We start from the raw sequence: 18,475 nt of genomic DNA on the forward strand, positions 1-18,475 counted from the left end.
ATCATTTCAATTATACATTCATATCTGACAGGGGTTGGATATATAAAGATAATGTCATTGTTTCATTGTTGAAAAGACTCAATCTCCATCACAGCAGGGGTCCCACAAGGAGGTCTAGTATCCCCAGTGCTACATAATTACTATACTAACGATATACCGCAATCAATACAAACAAAATTGAGAATATTTGCAGACCATACAGCAATTATGTCAGAATCGTCAAATCCTAATTAAGCTAAATATATTCAACAACACAGACTAATTGATGAAATATAAATGGAAGGTAAAAGTCGATTCAAGTCAAATTACTTCTCCATTTCACCCATAAAAGAAAACTAAAAAAACTTGGAAATAACGTGTAACGCTCCTTTTTGCGTCACTGTGCGCCTCTGCCAATTGCCCTTCAGCACTTTGCAGTAGTATCTCGAGCGCCAGCCAATTTTAGGGAGAAATTGACAAACCTTACCAGGGTAGCTTAGTGAAGACAGGATTCGGTGTCACCTAGGATGGTAGCGGTGACCAAGTAACAATCAACGCAAAAGATTTAATAGGTTTACTGATTCAATTCTACAATACAGACAATCTCAGCAAAACGGGAAATCAGAAAAAGTATAAACTGTATCAATATGTATACTTAAATTCGGTTACTGAGATAATTTGTACTGTCTACAACTACTGTGTCCTTACCTCACCAATTTAATGTCAGTCAGAACCGTTGAACAAGTTAGTCGGATCCGGGAGCCGGGATATGATAAATGGAGATTGAGAATCGTGGATTTTGTAGAGTCGGGAAGGGATGTAAATAATCCTAACGCATTGAAAAACTCCACCGGTACACCACCCTCTCGTTGTCTCTATCAAATCAAACCCTTGGATGTTCACTCGTGAGAAAGTCACTAGTAAAAATTGGCAAACTCCCCAGAAAAATGACTAACAAGTAAGTTAACTGATGAAAATGGTGATTTTCGACCCCAGAAACGGATTTGTAACTATTGGCGTTCAATTACCAATTTTACTATTGTCCAATCACTTTGTAACTCCTTAACCAAAATGTCTTTTTCTAAACTGAATATCTAAATCTACTGCCTAAATCTCTAAATCTGAATAACTAACTACTGTAATAACTACTAAATATGAATCTCTATACCGCCTAAATCTGAATAACTATCTGAATGCCTAAACATGAATACCGATTTTGGGCCGGTTACACCCTTTTATAACTTCGGTGCGGGACGATGAAAGAATTCAGCCCACGTGACTCCTCATGTCGACAAAAACCTCGTTTTTCGAGAAAATTCTCTCGGCGGAACGCAATCTAACATCTGGAAAAAAAAATATATCGGCGGTAAAAACGCCGAAATAAATAATTTCTTATATTATTTCATTCGGATTATTCGAGGCCCTGGTCGGTTGAAAAACATGAGGCATGGACTTTTTTCATTATCGCGGTGAACAATTAATAAATTAATTCCAATATTTACGGAATATATCAGAATGATTATTTTAAACGGAAAACAATGAAATATTCTTTAGACGGAGCCTGATCATTCTTATTGGAATAATCAGACTTCGTTACAAACTTAATATTAATAAAAATCGAAAAAACACTTGAATGAATGAGCCCAACCCTAAGAAAAAATTTGAATTTCAAAACATTTGAAAAATATAGCACAAAGAGGATACAAAATTCTGTGTTACATATTTCCATTGACCAACAAAAATTGTAAACAATCCAATCCAAGAAAATATCTACAAACAAATACATTTTTCGAGTTTATGTACTAATATGTATAATAAATTAGATGAAACGAAATATTTGTGCACTAATACATCCCAAAACGCTAATATCAAAATTAAGCAGAAATTAACACATCATGTCACCTTGACGTGATAATCTTCAACTATAACTTAACCCCACCTGATAAGTATTTATATGTGTTTTATTTGGCCGATACACTTCTAGAAAAACATTAAAATTACATAAGAAAATCAATAAACAATCTAAAAATATAGTCCATTTGATATGACCAAGAGTTAGAAGCTAATTATAAATTAAATGAATATGTCCTATTTCCCCTTGTAAATAAACTTGTAGATATACTATGAAGAAATTAATAATACAAAAAATGCAGTAAAGCAAAAAAAAATTTTTCATGAAGCTTTATGAGTTGGTTTTTATCTCTGCAAAATATTTTGTGGTATAATCTGTGGAAAAAAAGATTTAGCAGGAGACAAATTTAAAGATATTGAAGTGGCTTCACTTTTGGAGGAGGCTTATAGTTTTTTTCCTGAAATGAGGCATGCACTCCCCATTTTAAATGTTTTCACATCCATTACGGTCACTGTTGGACGATCTTTCAATACACTTTGAAGTGTGAAGTCCTTGCTGAGAAGAACCGGGTTTTCACCATAATTTGACCCCCCCTTTAACTTTGTTACTGAAAGAGGTACAAAAAAATGTTTTCTACAAGAGTATCACGAAATCGACTAGTGTTTTTTAAAATGATTTCACAAAACGAAATATACAGGGTGTTTCATCATAAACTGGACAAACATATATATTCGTGTAGAGGACATCGGGAGAATCAGTTTTGCCTTATACAATATATCCCGTTTTCGACGCATAAGCGAGATACAGGGTGTTAAACGTCAATTTTGAGCAATATTCTTATGGGTGTGGTCAGTTTTGTATAACACTCAAAGAAACGGTTTTTGGTCAAATCTCAGTAGTTTTGGGTCCTCTATTCAGAAAAGTTGATGAAATCCGAAAAAAGAATTACAAAATGGCGGAAAACCTGCAACGTTCCTAATTTTTTTTTCCGGTGGTCAAATCGAATTTTAGTTTCTGAATGAACACAATTTTCTAAGAATTTCTGTGCAAAAATTTTTTCAAAAATCGAACACAAATTTTTTTTTACATGTCTACAGCGATAAAAAAATTTCACCCGAAATGGATGAAATTTTGTACAATTGTACTCCTTCAATTATCAATCACGATTATGAAAATAGAATTGTAAAATATTAAACGGTTCTGTTACTACAACCATTCAAATGCCATCTCGTTGGAAACGATATGGCATTCGTTTTCCACTATGAATTGGAATTCGATGATTTGGATGCAACTCCATATATTCTCTCCTTGTAGCTTTCTTATTTTTATTGTTCTTCACATAAAGTGAAAATATTTCAAATTTTTCCGCTTCTGTGTAGTGCATATTCCATGAATAGTTTCAATCAATGACAAACGTATGTCATATATCGTTGCCACGATATATAAATATCGAAAAATATACAGGGTGTTCAATTTGAAAAAATGAAGTTGCAATCAATATGTTAACCACTCTGTATATATTTCATTTTTTCAAATCATTTTAAAAAACACTAGTCGATTTCGTGATACCGTATTTTAAAATAATAATCTAATATACAGGATGAATTACTTTCGAATAATGAGGTCACCTTATTTTTTTTAAATGTAGCACCCCTTTTTTGTCTCAATTTTCCGATTACTCTAGCTGAGCTGATTCCAAAAATGTATCACATGTTGATTCCAATTGGTACAGGGTGGACAAAAATACCATAGTTTTGTGTGTGCTCATAAAGTAACGCGTAACATTCTCTATTATTCAAATTCGACCATGTACCAATTGGAATCAACATGTGATACATTTTTGGAATCAGCTCAGCTAGAGTAATCACCAGAGATTACTCTGAGAAATAGTCTGTTCCAGTTCCAGGCCAGGAACATGCGTTTGGAGATGAAATGTTCCTTTGCTGGGTGTCCAAAATTCTCACGATAAAGCTTGATGTTATGACCACGTAGCAGCAGATCATCGTTCAAGTGTTATGAGTGACCTGGTGTCGTAGAGTTCGGCTAAGTGAAGTTTCAAGTAGTGATCAGAATTAGTGATATACGTTACAATCCGTATCGAGGGTCCGCCCTCACAAAAAGCTCTGTTGAACGCCTAGCGCGTATCAACAAGACAACCAATATGAATAACATGACGTCTTTGACGGTGAACTGAAATGAAATTTCGGAGTTCCAAACTCCAACTAAAACGGCAAAACCTCCTTAACAAAATAAAATTATATCTTCAAATTCATTTGAGGTACTGGATCCCGAATCAGAAATGGAAGTTGAAATCTCGGCCTCAGTTCCAGCCCCAAAAATAATCCAAAATCCGGTAGTGAAAAAGTGTCCACCAGTGATAATCACACAGAAAATAGAGTCTTATACCAGATTTCACCAGAAATTGAAATCAGTAATGAACAATAAATACACAATAAGCTACAACAAGAATGACATTAAAATAACCAACTTAGAAGAAAGAGATCACAAAGCATTAATAGCAGGCCTCAAAGAAGAAGACATGGAGTATTTCTTCCACACTCCTAGAGATCAGCAGGGCCCCCGCAAGGGTCATCAACGCCCGCGTGCCGAACATATTTTGGCGCCCTTTCAAGGGGGGAGGTGGAGAAAAGCGCTGCTGGGTGATTATAGAATTTAGCGCAGAATGGTTTAAAATCTGTCAGCAATCTTCATTGCCTTAAGAACTCAATGCTGTCAGTTGTTACATAATACATTTTTTCAAATTTTTCATTATTTCATTTAAGCATACGACTAAAAGCGCATTATATTTTGATTTTATTATGAAACTACAGATGTTTCAAAACTTAAGATTTATTCTTCTATAAATTATTCATAAAGGCATAAACATTGCTCTATCTCCAGCAAGTTTTTCCTGGAATACATTACCTATCATCTCTATAATTTTTGAAATTATCAACTAAATTCTTCAAATAGTTTTGGTGCACTTTAATGTCAATCGCTACACTTTGCTCAAAATATTAATCTGGAATGAAACATCATATCAAATTATTATACTACAAATAAATTTAAAAGATTGAATATTTAATAAAAGAGAACTTGCTTTATGTCTAGTTTCTATGTTGAAAGTATCATTTTCTGCTATTTCTAAAAAGCTATCACATATTTGAATAAAATGAAACTTTAACATCAATTTTACTTGACCATTTAGTATCACTCAGGGGTTTTAGATGTAACTGAGGTTCATGCTTTTTTAAAACATTCCAATCTTTTTGTGGATGAAGAGAAAAAGAAGAGAAGAGAAGTTCTTGTACAATATTAAAAAAGTCCACTTTTTCATTTGGAACCTTAGCAGCATCATTTTCAGTTAAATTCAAGCTGTGTGCAGCACATGGCGTAAAAAATGCCCTAGGATTAGCATCGAGTGTGCGTTTTTGTAAACCAATATGTTTTCCGCGCATATTCGCCCCATTATCAGACCCTTGACCTCTCATGATTTTAATATCTAAATTTAATTTTATTTTGTATCTGGTAGCCTAAATAGGGTAAATGCACTGGTTCTCAACCAGTTAACAGAAACATCGATTTCGAGCACGATTTTTTCACACATAAACTTATCAAATTTTAATGGTGTTGGTGTTAATCGATTCTTTGGCGAGTTTTAAATGATTTGTCATATAATTTTAACCGTTCTTTCCGCATTTAACCTATGAAATGTGAAAACATATAGAAAATCTCAATAACCTTCGGTTCTCGACCACGCCGCAGAGTTCTCGACCATTTTTTTTTTTCGACCACTAATAATAGTGGCCGCTCCACTTAAAAATTGTATAAAAAACTTTAGAGCGAGATGAGTGATTAGTACTTACTTTCGTACCGTACCATCGACATCACTCAGATGGGTTTCAGATGAGTTAATCAAGTAAGAAACACTCGGAACGTAAAAAAAAATTATTTTGCAAAAGTTTCCACTTCCTATAAATATTTCAAAATAGCAACTCATACAACATTATTTGGTTATTTTGCTATTAATATCTATTAAGAAACTAATGAGTAAATAAAATATAAAACACCGTTCACCAGTGGTCGAGAATTAAGTACAATCAAATTGGTTCTCGACCGCGAATAAATAAAGGGTAGAAAAAGTGTTTCAACGTTAATTCGGTGGTCGCAAACTAATATTCAGAAAGTAGATATATAAATGAAATAAGGTATCGAAAAAAAAACGAAAATGATCAAACAGAAATATATCGGTTGAAATAAACAATTTTTGAAGTAACATATTGGTTCTTGACCACTTTGGTCGAGAAATAAAAGATACAAATTTTCCAATACCAGTTCGCGACCGCCGAATATTGAACAAAAAAATATACATTTATTTGCTTTTTGATTGAAATACACTCAAAAATATATCTTATAGTTGATATGGAACAAAAAATACACACCTAATTCATTTAAAATAAGGAATAATTACTATTTTCTGGTCATATATCACAAAGCACTTTTCTAAGAGAGGACGAGAAAGAACCCTATTCTATGATAGACGATTATAAACTAATTTTTAGCGCGAAAACTTTGACCTATACCACTACTATGCAAACTATCTTGGAAGGGTAGAATGGTCGAGAACACGTACCGCGAAAATATTTTGCACTATATGATATATTTTTATTATTATTTTATCTCAAATCACGGAATGGTCGAGGACCAGTGCCGGTCGGCTAACCAGTGCATTTACCCTAATGGGTCATTCTTAAAGAATTTTTTTGTGAGTTTTTCACTCGACTAATGTGCTCTCTCATCACAGGATCAAAAGACGAAATCATCTCAGACAGTTTTGGGAAAGTTCTCATTATCATATTCAAAAAGTATTTTAGAAAAACCTTGGAAAGGTACTTACCATTTCATAAAATTTTATTTGATCACAACAAAAAACAGTTAAACAAAACACAATTACACAAAACACAAATATTTTCAATTTTTAATTATTTCAGTATTTAAATTCTTGACTCTTAAACTTGGCGAAATAAAATATCTATTATTTAATTACGCCGCCTTTCGCTGTTATAGCGCAGCAAGTAGATTTTGGTAGTTTCAGAAATTCTCCGTAACTTGTAATATTTTTCTTACAGATGGTGTCGAAAGTGAGTTTGAGTAATTCCCCTAGCTTAAGGCCGTCGTTTCGGTATTTATGATTGTTTATGTTTACCATATGCGTGTGTTAGTGATAATCGAAGAAATGGTGCCCGCCGTCCGGTGCAAGTGGCCTATAAAGAAATCCCGTACCGACAAAGGGATGATTATTTATGATTCATTTACTCATAAAGAATCGTATAATAGAAATCTGGCTATTTCATACCGATTGCGACGTGAGGAAATTTGCATAAATTGCAAGAAAGAAGTTGGAAAAAAAATTGTGGAAAAAATTTGAAAGAATCTTTTTCATAAACCTTCGGTTCTTCATGAGGTCTATAATTGGATTTGGCGACCGCGTGCGGTGCACGCGCAGTTGCGGGGGACCTGGAGATCAGATAAGAAAAAAAAAATCTTAAAAGCAGCCAGCTTCATGACGGAAAATTACATCATACAAGAATTGGCCAGAGACGGAAAATTTATAGCCGAAGACATTCAATGCACAAATATAAGGGAGGAATCCAGATTCACACTCATTTTTAGTGAATATACCCAAGGACGGTCAAATCCAAGATTTAAAAAAATCAAGGAAATAGACCATGTGAAGGTACATTAGGAAAAATACACACAGCTCACTACTCCAAGTGTCCCGAAATGTTAAGGTACGTTGAATTAATGAAAACAAATCGTCTCATATTACGGAATCGAATTCCAAAATTACTGAAAAGCGAACGCCATCCCTTTCAATTAATTCTATCAAAAACCCAATCAAGAAATATCTTATGTAGACATGGTCAACAGAAACCTGCCAACATATTCTCAACAAACAAAAATTTCACCGGAATCTAATTCAGATAATGTAGATGAATTTCAAACGCTCCTGAAAGAAATCCACGAATTGAACTCAATATGCAATTTAGCTCATTTAATCTCAATCGTGAGAGAAATGAAAGAACAATTTAAAGCCATCGTTTCGCCATTAGACAAAATTATGATACTCCAAAAATTGGCTGAAAAATGGTTTATAAGGCCCAAAAGAAAGACATCAACATAATTTCCTGGAATGCCAATGGTATTACAAACAAAGTTAACGAACTGTAAATCTTGACTAATGAAATAAAATCGGAAATTATTTGCATACAAGAATCTAGACTTAATAAACGGAAACCGCCTAAAATTTCAAATTTTTACTTCATAAATAAACCCAAAACAACCAGTGGAGGGCTCTTTATTCATTACAGGAAACATCTCAAACCTATTGAAATTCTGAGTCACAGGCTATTCAAATTGAAAATGTTACCATCATAATTTTTTATAAAGGTCATCAAACACCAATGGATATCTCAGAAATTGACTATCTCTAAGGCCTAGGTAGCAAAGTAATAATTGCGGGCGATTTCAACAGTAGAAACCCTTCTTGGAATTGTACTAACTCTAACCGTAATGGCACCATCATTAAGGATTACCTACTTAGACAAAACAAATTTCATTTTAAACTTCCCAAGAAACTCTTTCTCTTATTATCCGACCCATCAAAGTTCACCCTCTACAATTGACTTGATGTCAACAAAGAACCTGCAGATTTCTCAACCTTTTTCTATTCAGGCATTATATTCAGACCATTTTCCGGTATTAGCAACAATTATATATATATATATATATATATATATATTTGGAATCTAACTGTTAACACGTCTTACGAGCTACTCCTTAATCGTTGCATATTTTCTTCAAGAAATACCGATCTTTTTATAGTGAATTTTTGAGTGATGGTTCCTGTGCTTCCCGAGGTATGGAAACCACAGATAATCTGAAGAATATAACCTTTTAAATTGGGTTTTTTGTATTCTATTTTTTCTTGTTCGCCCTGACTTGTTCATTGTTTACTAAATATACGCAGTTCCATTGCGTCGATAACCCCTCCAGCTGCGCGTGATACCTACGTTGCGTCGGTACGCTTCGCTTCGTTTTCCGCTTGGTTTGTTTGCCTGCCGCTCAGTACCTTTCTTGCTTTGACGGGAGAACTATACAAGTCTGCTTCCAAACTCAACAGCGTGGGCGTCGTAAGTCTTCGCACTGTTGGCAGGGTCGTTTTCACATTGTTAGGTCATATAAACTTAAATCCTTCATCTATTTACCTCCCTATTCCTTCCCGTGGCCAACCTTATCTGTGTAAGTCTCTCTTATCGGCCCAAGAGAGTGAAGTTCGTAAATTCCCTTTCCACCTTTCCATTTAACCCAGAATATACAGTAGGAAAATGGCTAAATGCCATATATGCTCGAAACAAACAGCCTCCACCAAATTCACAAATTGTTCTAAATGCAAGAAACATTTTCATGTGGAGTGCTTGTGTTTGCTGCCTGATGAGTTGGGTCTGATTGATAAAGATTGGATCTGTAGCTATTGTAAGAAGGAGGGTCGTTCACTTCGTAGTGGATCGGTATCATCCCCTTCCCAGCATCTAAATAAACCGGTCTCGACTTTAAACTCACAGCCTTCCTCGGCTTCCTCACTCAGTGGTGATCAATTCGCTGCCATTATGGCAAAATTAAACGAAATGTCTCTTGATATGTCTACCATAAAATCCACCCAACTAGCGATACAGTCAGATTTATCCGAGTGCAAGTCTGTTTTGAAGGAACATTCTGAGGATTTGCGCCGTCATGAGAGCCTTCTCGATGAACATTCCAACTCCATCATTAAGCACGAAACTGATATCAAGGCCTGCACTTCTAAAATGCGGAGTTTAGAGGAATCGAATGAACAACTTTCCGTCGCGATTGATAACGCCAGCACCAAGATATCCGAGATTGAGATTCAGCCGGCTGAAATGTTGGAACGCTTACGTAGGTCCCACAATATACTGATTCGCGGAATTCCTGAAGCTAGCCCCGCGGATGACGAGGCGAGTGTTTCTCAAGTTCTCGACCGCGTGAATCCAGATGCTAATTTGCAACGTACCTCCATCTCTAGAATACGAGTATCGACTAACAACCGTCCAAGAATTCTCAAGGTATCTTTCAACAACCCACTGATAGTCACGAGAATTCTCAAAGACAGGCGAGTCATCGCCAGCGTACGCGACTGGCGGAAATATAGCATTACTGACGATAAAACACCTTTACAAGTAAAAGAGCTCAATGATTTGCGTGCCGAACTAAAGCACAGAATCGACGCGGGCGAGTCTAACATCAACATCAAATATATCTCCGGTAAGCCTACTATCACAAAGATCTCCACTTCTAAGAGCGCAAAAAACTAGACATTCTCCATGAGTGGACCATCCTTTATACCAACGCACAGTCTCTGTTCTCCAAGTACTTGGAATTGTTAGCTTATGTGGACGTCCATCATCCAACTTTCATCTTGATTGCGGAATCCTGGCTTCATCCTGGTATTCCAGACTCACTGGTTTCCATACCCGGTTATTTGATTTATAGGCAGGACAGTACAACAACTGTGGGTCATGGTGGTGTTTGCATGTATGTGGCCACGAATATCTCTTTATCTTTTTCTCTGAAAGTAACTAACCTTGACCTGCCAGGAATTGACAATATATTCCTTGATCTGTTGGAGGAGAAGTCTTGCTTCTTTACCATCGGCTGCATTTATCGACCTCGCCCTTGCCAATCCGATACTTCACTGGCTGCTCATCTGGGTAGTCTTTCCACGACCAAGCGCAATCTATATATAGCTGGTGATTTCAACATGCCCGATGTTGAATGGCCTATGACATCAAAGACCTATAATTCGGCATCTAGCGTTTATGTAGACGCTATCCGCGACTACAACCTCTTTCAACTGGTGGAGTTTCCTACGCGCTTTCGCAGTTTGCAGACTCCTTCTCTTCTGGATCTATTGCTAACGAACGATACTGACCTTGTTTCCAAGATTGAACAATATCCACCCTTAGGCAAATCAAACCACATTATCTTACTCTCCACCATTCATATGAGATCGCGTACACCATCCAATAGGTCAAGAAAACATTTGAAAATCATAGACTATCATCAACTTTGTCTGAGACTGGGGGACGTCGATTGGAGTACACTTCTTGCGCCCAATACTGATACTGAGGAGATGTGGGCTGTTTTTACCACAACCCTTCTAAATTTGACCAATGAATGCTCATCTGTGAGAAATATTGTTTACATACCAGCTAAGCCCTGGATCGGTCAAAATATCCTTAGACTAATACGTCACAAGAAGTCCATATGGCAACGTTACCTACGTCGTAAGCAAGTAAGAGACTACGAAGACCACCGACGTTTCTCCAATTCACTTTCATCACTAATTGCCGATTCCAAAAGGGAATTTGAATCCAATCTAATACATTCTAAGAACAATAAAAAGTTTTTCAAATACGTCAGATCAACCCTTAATTCTAAAGTTGACATACCATTGGTTCGCAATTCTAGCAATACTCCCTGCTCCTGTCCCGAGGAGACGGCAAACGTCCTAGCTGATTCCTTTGCTGCCTCTTTTACAAGAGGAGCCCACCAACTTCCAAGATTGAACGTTGAGAGGAATTCTTCTGAAATAACAGAGTCTTCTTTCGACCCTGCAGTCGTTGAAGCCCATTTATCTTCACTCAATGTTAACTCCTCTCCTGGTGCGGATGGTATCACTGCTAAAATACTCAAGGAATGTGCCCAACCTCTTTCGTATCCTCTTTCTATTTTGTACAAACGTTCACTTCAAACATCCTGCCTACCCTCTGCTTGGCGTAATGCACTTGTAACGCCAATTTTCAAGAAGGGAGATAAACGTGACGCAGAAAATTATCGTCCAATTAGTCTGGTTCCGATTGTGGCAAAGGTGTGCGAGAAGATCATCTTGAGTGGTGTCCTTGAGTTTGCAATTAGCGGTAACCTTATTCCCGAATGTCAACACGGCTTCCTTCCTGGTAGATCAGTCATTACTAACCTCCTTGAATGCGTAAACTCCTGGTCCGAGTCCCTTGATAAAGGCTTTCCAGTCGACATTGTTTATCTGGATTTTTCTCGGGCATTTGACCGTGTACCACATGATCTTCTCTTACATAAACTCGAACATCTTGGGGTCCGCGGCCGCCTGCTTTCTTGGATTGAAGCATTTCTTACCGATCGAACCTTCCAGGTTCGAGTCGATAAATCTCTCTCTTCGGCGAGACCTGTTGGAAGTGGAGTTCCACAGGGTTCTGTTTTGGGTCCACTACTTTTTCTCCTCTACATCTCTGATTTACCCAAGATCTTCAACTCTCAGTGTTCCCAATTTGCCGACGATACCAAATTATTCGGTAACCCCAACGTGGCAGCTCATCTGATTCAGGAAGACATGGAGAAATTGAACCATTGGTGCCAGGAGTGGAGGCTGCCTCTGAACTACGAGAAGTGTGTTGTTCTGCACTTGGGTGCTCGCAATCCCCGTCGTCAGTACTATATAAACAACAACCCCATCGCTACTTGTAGTAGTCATGCTGACCTTGGTGTAATTGTGTCAGAGAATCTAAGCTGGTCCGACCACATTCTTCAGGCGGTAAACAAGGCCAAAAGAACTTTATTTATGGTTCAGAAAGCTTTTGGTAGATGTGATCCCTCCACCTGTGCTATCCTTTACAAACTCTACGTGAGACCCATACTGGAGTTTGCTGGCCCTGTGTGGAGTCCTTCATTGAGTAGAGACTCGGCATTGTTGGAGAGCGTCCAGCGACGGGCAACTCGTTTGCCCTACGGCATCTTACGTCCCAGTTATGGTGAAAGACTGTCCATCATGAATCTGTCCACGTTTGATGACAGGAGGCTGCGTGGTGATCTCATCATTACTTTTCGTGCTCTTCACAACTTTTTTGGAGTTGACCTCAGTGGTCTCTTCAAGTTGAACCTGGACGACCGTCTGCGAGGTCACGCTTTCAAGCTGAGGAAGGAAAGTTTCAAGACATCCCAAAGACAGTTCTTCATCACAAACCGCGTGTTTACCGTTTGGAACTCTTTACCTTCATCGGTGGTGAACTCAGTTTCTGTGAACTCTTTTAAAAACAACTATGACACCTGGTTTCGTCGCGAGTGAGTGCTACTTGTGGAGCTGTGAATTGCTTTTTTTTTTGTAATGCATTTTTTTAAGTTTCGGTGTATTTTTTCATATATTTCAATTTTTGTGAGTTTATAGGCTTGGCCTCAACTCTTTACCTTGTAATAATAATAATAATAATAATAATAATTCCCAAAATGAATTCAAGCCCGCTGCATAAAGAAGAAATAAGTTATTTCACAAACTGGAAACTTTTCAAACAATTAGTTGATCAAATTCTAAATTTAAATTCTAACATAAATTCCGAAAATGACATAAACAAAAAAATTTTCAATCTCACTAAAACAATAAAACTTTGTCTACATCCAGCGACAAACAAGGCTACTCACCCGGATAATAACCATTTAGAATTACCCCCGTATGTGCGGGAACTCATTAAAATGAAAAACAAGATAAGAAAAAGACTGCAAAGAAATTACAGTGTAGTTTTATATCAGGAATATAGAAATTCAGTTAATCTTATTAGAGGTATAACAAACTCTTTAAAAAGTGAAAAATGGGGAAATTTTACGAAAAACCTAACAAACTCCAACGAAATGTGGAAAATAATGCGTTCGATGAAAACAAATCAACCTTCGGCTGGAATTTCAACCTTGCATGGAGCACAAGGTCTAATTTTCGATAACTACTCCAAAGCTGAACATCTGGCTGAATCCTTCTCAAAAAATCGTTAAAGAAACTTTGGAATTACTAACTTCCTCAACCGAAATTCGTCATATCATCAGATCTTTCAAAAATAAAAAGCACCGGGCGAAGACAAAATTAATAACAGAACACTTAAATTCCTCCCAAGAAAAGCCATTGTTCAGCTTTGCTACATATTCAACAGCTGCCTCAAACTTAATTACTTTCCAAATGAATGGAAAAATGCCATAGTTCTCTCCTTTCCCAAGGCAAAGAAAGATCGTAAGTACGCGGCAAATTATCGACCTATCAGCCTTCTGCCAACCTTGTCAAAGGTACTTGAGAAAATTATCCTCAACAGGATTAAAGACCATGAAACTCAACACAAAGAATTGATTGATGAACAATTTGGATTTAGACCTTCCCACAGCACCATACTCCAAATTAGGAACAATAACAGATCAAATAACTAAAAATTTTAATTACAAAAAATTACAGCCATGTTAAATCTCGATATTGAAAAGGCATTTGACACACTCTGGCACGAAGGCCACAATTTTTAAATTACTCCAAACCAAGTTTCCACCTTTTATAATAAAAATAATAAATTCATATATTACTAGCCGATCATTCCAAGTTTTTGTAACAGAGAATGCTAAAAAATTGGAAGAATTGAAACAGATAATTGGACCGTCTTTCCCCATAGATATTATAAGCTCTAAGATTGATTTACCGGAGTTACAAGGAGAGATAGATGAAATTTGTAAAAAAAAATGTTTGGAAGCTAGTTCAATGGTGAAAGGTCCAGTAACTGTAGAAGATACGTGTCTCTGTTTCAATGCTCTCAAAGGATTACCTGGTCCATATATTAAATGGTTTTTAGGTAACTTAGGACCCGAAGGGTTATTTCGACTTTTTGCAGGTTTTGACGACAAAACTGCACAAGCTATATGTACTTTTGCATATCATTCAGGTAAAACATCAATATGAACTAACTCGTTCAAGATGCATTCGATTATATTATTCAGGTAATGCACTTGAAGAAGTTGTATTATTCAAAGGAATTACTGATGGTACGATTGTAAATCCAAGGGGGTCTAGAGAGTTTGGATGGGATCCTTGTTTTCAACCTGAAGGCTTTAACCAAACTTATGCTGAAATGCCAAAAGAAGATAAAAATAAAATATCTCACAGATTTAAGGCTTTAGATTTTCTTAGAAATTATTTCACTAAAGAATCAAATGTAATTAAAATCTGAAATACATGAAATATAATTAGAGAAGTGTGAGTTTCTTCAAATGAAAAAGCACAACATTTTTTGATGCTATCCCTGAAAAAATCATCATTGCAAAATTAAGTTTTTGAAAGAATTAAATCTTTAGAAATAGACATGTCCTCAATATTTTTATTGTAGTTAACTATGATATTCTAGGTATTTTATCATCAGAGTAGGTATCAGAGGAAAACAGAGCAGACACATAACCATGTGGCTACAAATAAATTTCTTGTATATACAGTATGTTTGTCAATGTAGTTGTTAATTTCAAACAAGCTTAGTACAGCCCGTACGTGGATGGAATGTATCCATTCATTATGTTTTGTTGGTGAAATGAAATAACCTAATTTATTCATACGAAGGAATATTTAGTTGTATCAATAAATAATGATTTGATTCAATTGATTACTATGAAATAAATTATTTTGAACCAATTAATACTGTATATGGTTTTAAAATAGCAATTTTGTGGAAAGATGTTATACCTAAAGTTCTCACAACAAAAAATTATCTCGCAATTCTTTTCAGAGGGATGATTGATTTCCTTGTTCTGATAAATATTTAGTGATCTAATGAACAATGATTTGTTCAGTACAATTGAATTTTCAACTGAGGGTAAAGATAGGCTATTTCAGCATAAAGTTCAGATATTTAGATTTACGAAATATCATTGAAAAATCATATAAAATAAATCATATTTATTAACCTCAAAAATATATACTTTTTCTTTTACATTAATTGTCATATGTATCCGTATACATCGATGTTTTTATGAAGGACTGGACTGCCGAAGGTGAAGCTCGTAATAATTATAACGGCCATATTATCGATAGGGTAAATCATAATAATAATAAACCGACTTTATTCAACAAATGTACATACATTTGCCCTGAAAAGGCGAATTGTAGATGTAATGATTATATCATCGTCCCTTATTACCATCTGTGAATTTTGCATTCGTCATCGGTATACACTTACCTGTTGTTTTCGGTTTTTTGTATCATATCCGTCACAAAATTTCAATACTGTACTTATCAAAGAACTGAAGTGAGTAATTCGCATCGAAAAATTGTCTGGGCTGTGTTGTACAATTTATTGTGCTTCATTCAAATTGCAATTTATTTGTAAAGACATCAGTTTTGATTTGACTATATCTAAACGCTGCTCCTAAATTGGAGGTACAAATGAAAATGTCAGATTTCTCGAATCATTTCAAGTAAAAAAGTCCTATAACATGAGTCTGCAATCGCTTTGTTTTTGAGATACAGGGGTTTTTTTCTCATAGTACCTTTCCTTCACAAGATATTTGACTTCGATTGGCATATATAGGGTGTTTCAAGTTCGACGGCCTATTAGACGTTTCTGGAGAACGGAACCGATTTGAAATCTGAAAATTCTGAATATGACATTGTTCATGATGCCCTATTCAGCTAAAATATTTTCGAAGTTCCGGCACTTCCGGTTATACAAGAATTAAAACAATTTTTTTCAAAAAAAAACTTTTTTTTTCATTTTATGTCTTATATATTATCGATATTTCCATTTTCAATTACTCTTTTTTAAAGTTATGGCGTTAGTCCTTATAGGTCTCAAAATATTAAGGAACAACCGAAAAAAAGAGAGGATTTCCATAGTCACTATTACGTGAATTATTTTCAATGTGATTATCCTATGCGTACCTATATACTCAATTCACTTTCTCAAACTAGAGTAATGAAGGAATATCGTGCATATCTTGAACTTGAGAAATATCATCACAGGGTGTTTCAAAAATTGTGAACAAAATTTGATCATAACTTTCGATTTTCAAATTAGAACCTTATATTTTTGTGATTTCGTTGGATTCTACGGTAAGAAATAAGGGTATTATACAAACATGTTTATGCTCTTAAATTGAATAATTCAGATTCCAGATTTTATGAATTTATGTTATACGTAGGGTCAATTTCATTCGATCTGTTTCCAGACAGACTAGCAATAATACTCTATGACCATAGAAATTTAAATATCTAATCTTGATAATATGTGGGGCATAAAATGAAAAAAAAAATTTTTTGATAATTTTTTTTTTAATTCGTATAACCGAAAGTGGTGGAACTTCGAAAATATTTTAGCTGAATAGAGCATCATGCACAGAACACGTAAACATTGACGGCACAGAACTTGAAAATGTAGAAGAATATATATATTTAGGACACTCAATAAGAACCAGCAAAGAAAATCAAACAGCAGAGATAAAAAGAAGAATCAGGATAACTTGGATGGCTTTTGGAAGGATGAAATATATATTCAGGAATAACGACATCCCGATAAACCTTAAAAGGAAAGTTTCCGATGCCTGCATATTACCGGTATATGGCCTGGAAACTATGGCAATAACTAAGAGGACCGCAAACCAGCTGAGGGTGACGCAGAAAGCGATGGAAAGAACTATGCTCAATGTCAGTCTTAGAGACAGAAAAAGGAATGAAGAAATCCGACAAAGAACTAGAGTCGTAGATATTATAGCGCGTGTAGCGGAATTGAAGTGGCAGTGGTTAGGACACGTGGCTCGACAGGACAAATCGAGATGGACATATAAAGTAACCTTAAAATATAGATAGAAAGTAACACACTGGCGACCAAGAACGACGAAACGCAGTGTAGGTAGACCACAGAGAAGATGGCTTGATGATATAAAGCAGTATGCGGGAAATAGATGGTTTCAGATAGCGCAGGACAGGACAGCATGGTGGAAGATGAAAGAGGCCTACATCCAGGAGTGGATGAGGGAAGGCTGAAGAAGAAGAAGAGCATCAATGTCATATTCCGAATTTTCAGGTTTCAAATCGACCCCGTTCTCCAGAAACGTCTAAAAGGCCGTCGAACTTGAAACACCCTGTATATTCCAAAAAACTCTGGTTCAGTACTATATTTTTTTTATTGTTGAAGTTTTGTCGTATCTGTAATTGATTTCGAGAAAAAAATTCTAACAGCTCTCTATAGCAATTTTCAGGAAAATCCAAATTATCCTATGAAGATCCAGTTAGGTAGCTGTGATGAATAGATTAATTATAAGTTTTGGTATTTATTTACCAACTCTTATTGATTCTCTAAGAAGGTAGCGTCGAAAATTTTGATCGCTTGTTCAAATTATCATATTTTTTTCATTAGATTTTGCACAGGTAAATTTTTGCATCAATAGATATATAAATTCAGTTTTCTGAACATTAATCTGAAGTCAAAACTTCCTGGTCTATGACAAGTCATTAAAACAGAATAAACTTCCAGAAAAATACCATTTTTGGAACAATTTTCTTGAAGGAACGAAAATTGCCATTTCGATAGGTATGATATTGAATTTCTTCACCAAATCATTGAAGAAGAAAATCTGAATATGAATGGAAAGGAAACGAAAACATTGGGAACAAAATGTATTTCTGAATCACAAATATTAAAACAATTGAAAAAGCTTAATTATAACTGTGAACTTTATTCTTATATTGTGTTAAAAAAATGTTATCTAAACATAACTAATATTGCGATCTATATACATATATATATA

General features: G+C 35.6%; 1 protein-coding gene across 1 annotated transcript; it reads left to right on the top strand.

The window, feature by feature from the left end:
- The first annotated feature begins 12,506 nt into the window (after window positions 1–12,506).
- Window positions 12,507–15,121, top strand: LOC123677941 (inosine triphosphate pyrophosphatase-like). The gene is made up of 3 exons (XM_045614678.1): window positions 12,507–13,006; window positions 14,279–14,628; window positions 14,684–15,121. Exons 1-3 carry the CDS (start codon window positions 12,507–12,509, stop codon window positions 14,911–14,913), a joined length of 1,080 nt encoding a protein of 359 aa, XP_045470634.1. The 3' UTR covers window positions 14,914–15,121.
- Window positions 15,122–18,475: the final 3,354 nt, after the last annotated feature.

This window comes from Harmonia axyridis, chromosome 4 (assembly GCF_914767665.1).
Source record: "Harmonia axyridis chromosome 4, icHarAxyr1.1, whole genome shotgun sequence".
Lineage (NCBI taxonomy): Eukaryota > Metazoa > Arthropoda > Insecta > Coleoptera > Coccinellidae > Harmonia > Harmonia axyridis.

Bases quoted from the DNA above. Each gene is read 5' to 3' on its own strand.
- LOC123677941 (XM_045614678.1), top strand. From the start codon at position 12,507: ATGGTTCAGAAAGCTTTTGGTAGATGTGATCCCTCCACCTGTGCTATC. The intron at 13,007-14,278 runs GTGAGTGCTACT...ATATATTACTAG, and splicing joins GACACCTGGTTTCGTCGCGA to CCGATCATTCCAAGTTTTTG. The intron at 14,629-14,683 runs GTAAAACATCAA...TATATTATTCAG, and splicing joins TACTTTTGCATATCATTCAG to GTAATGCACTTGAAGAAGTT.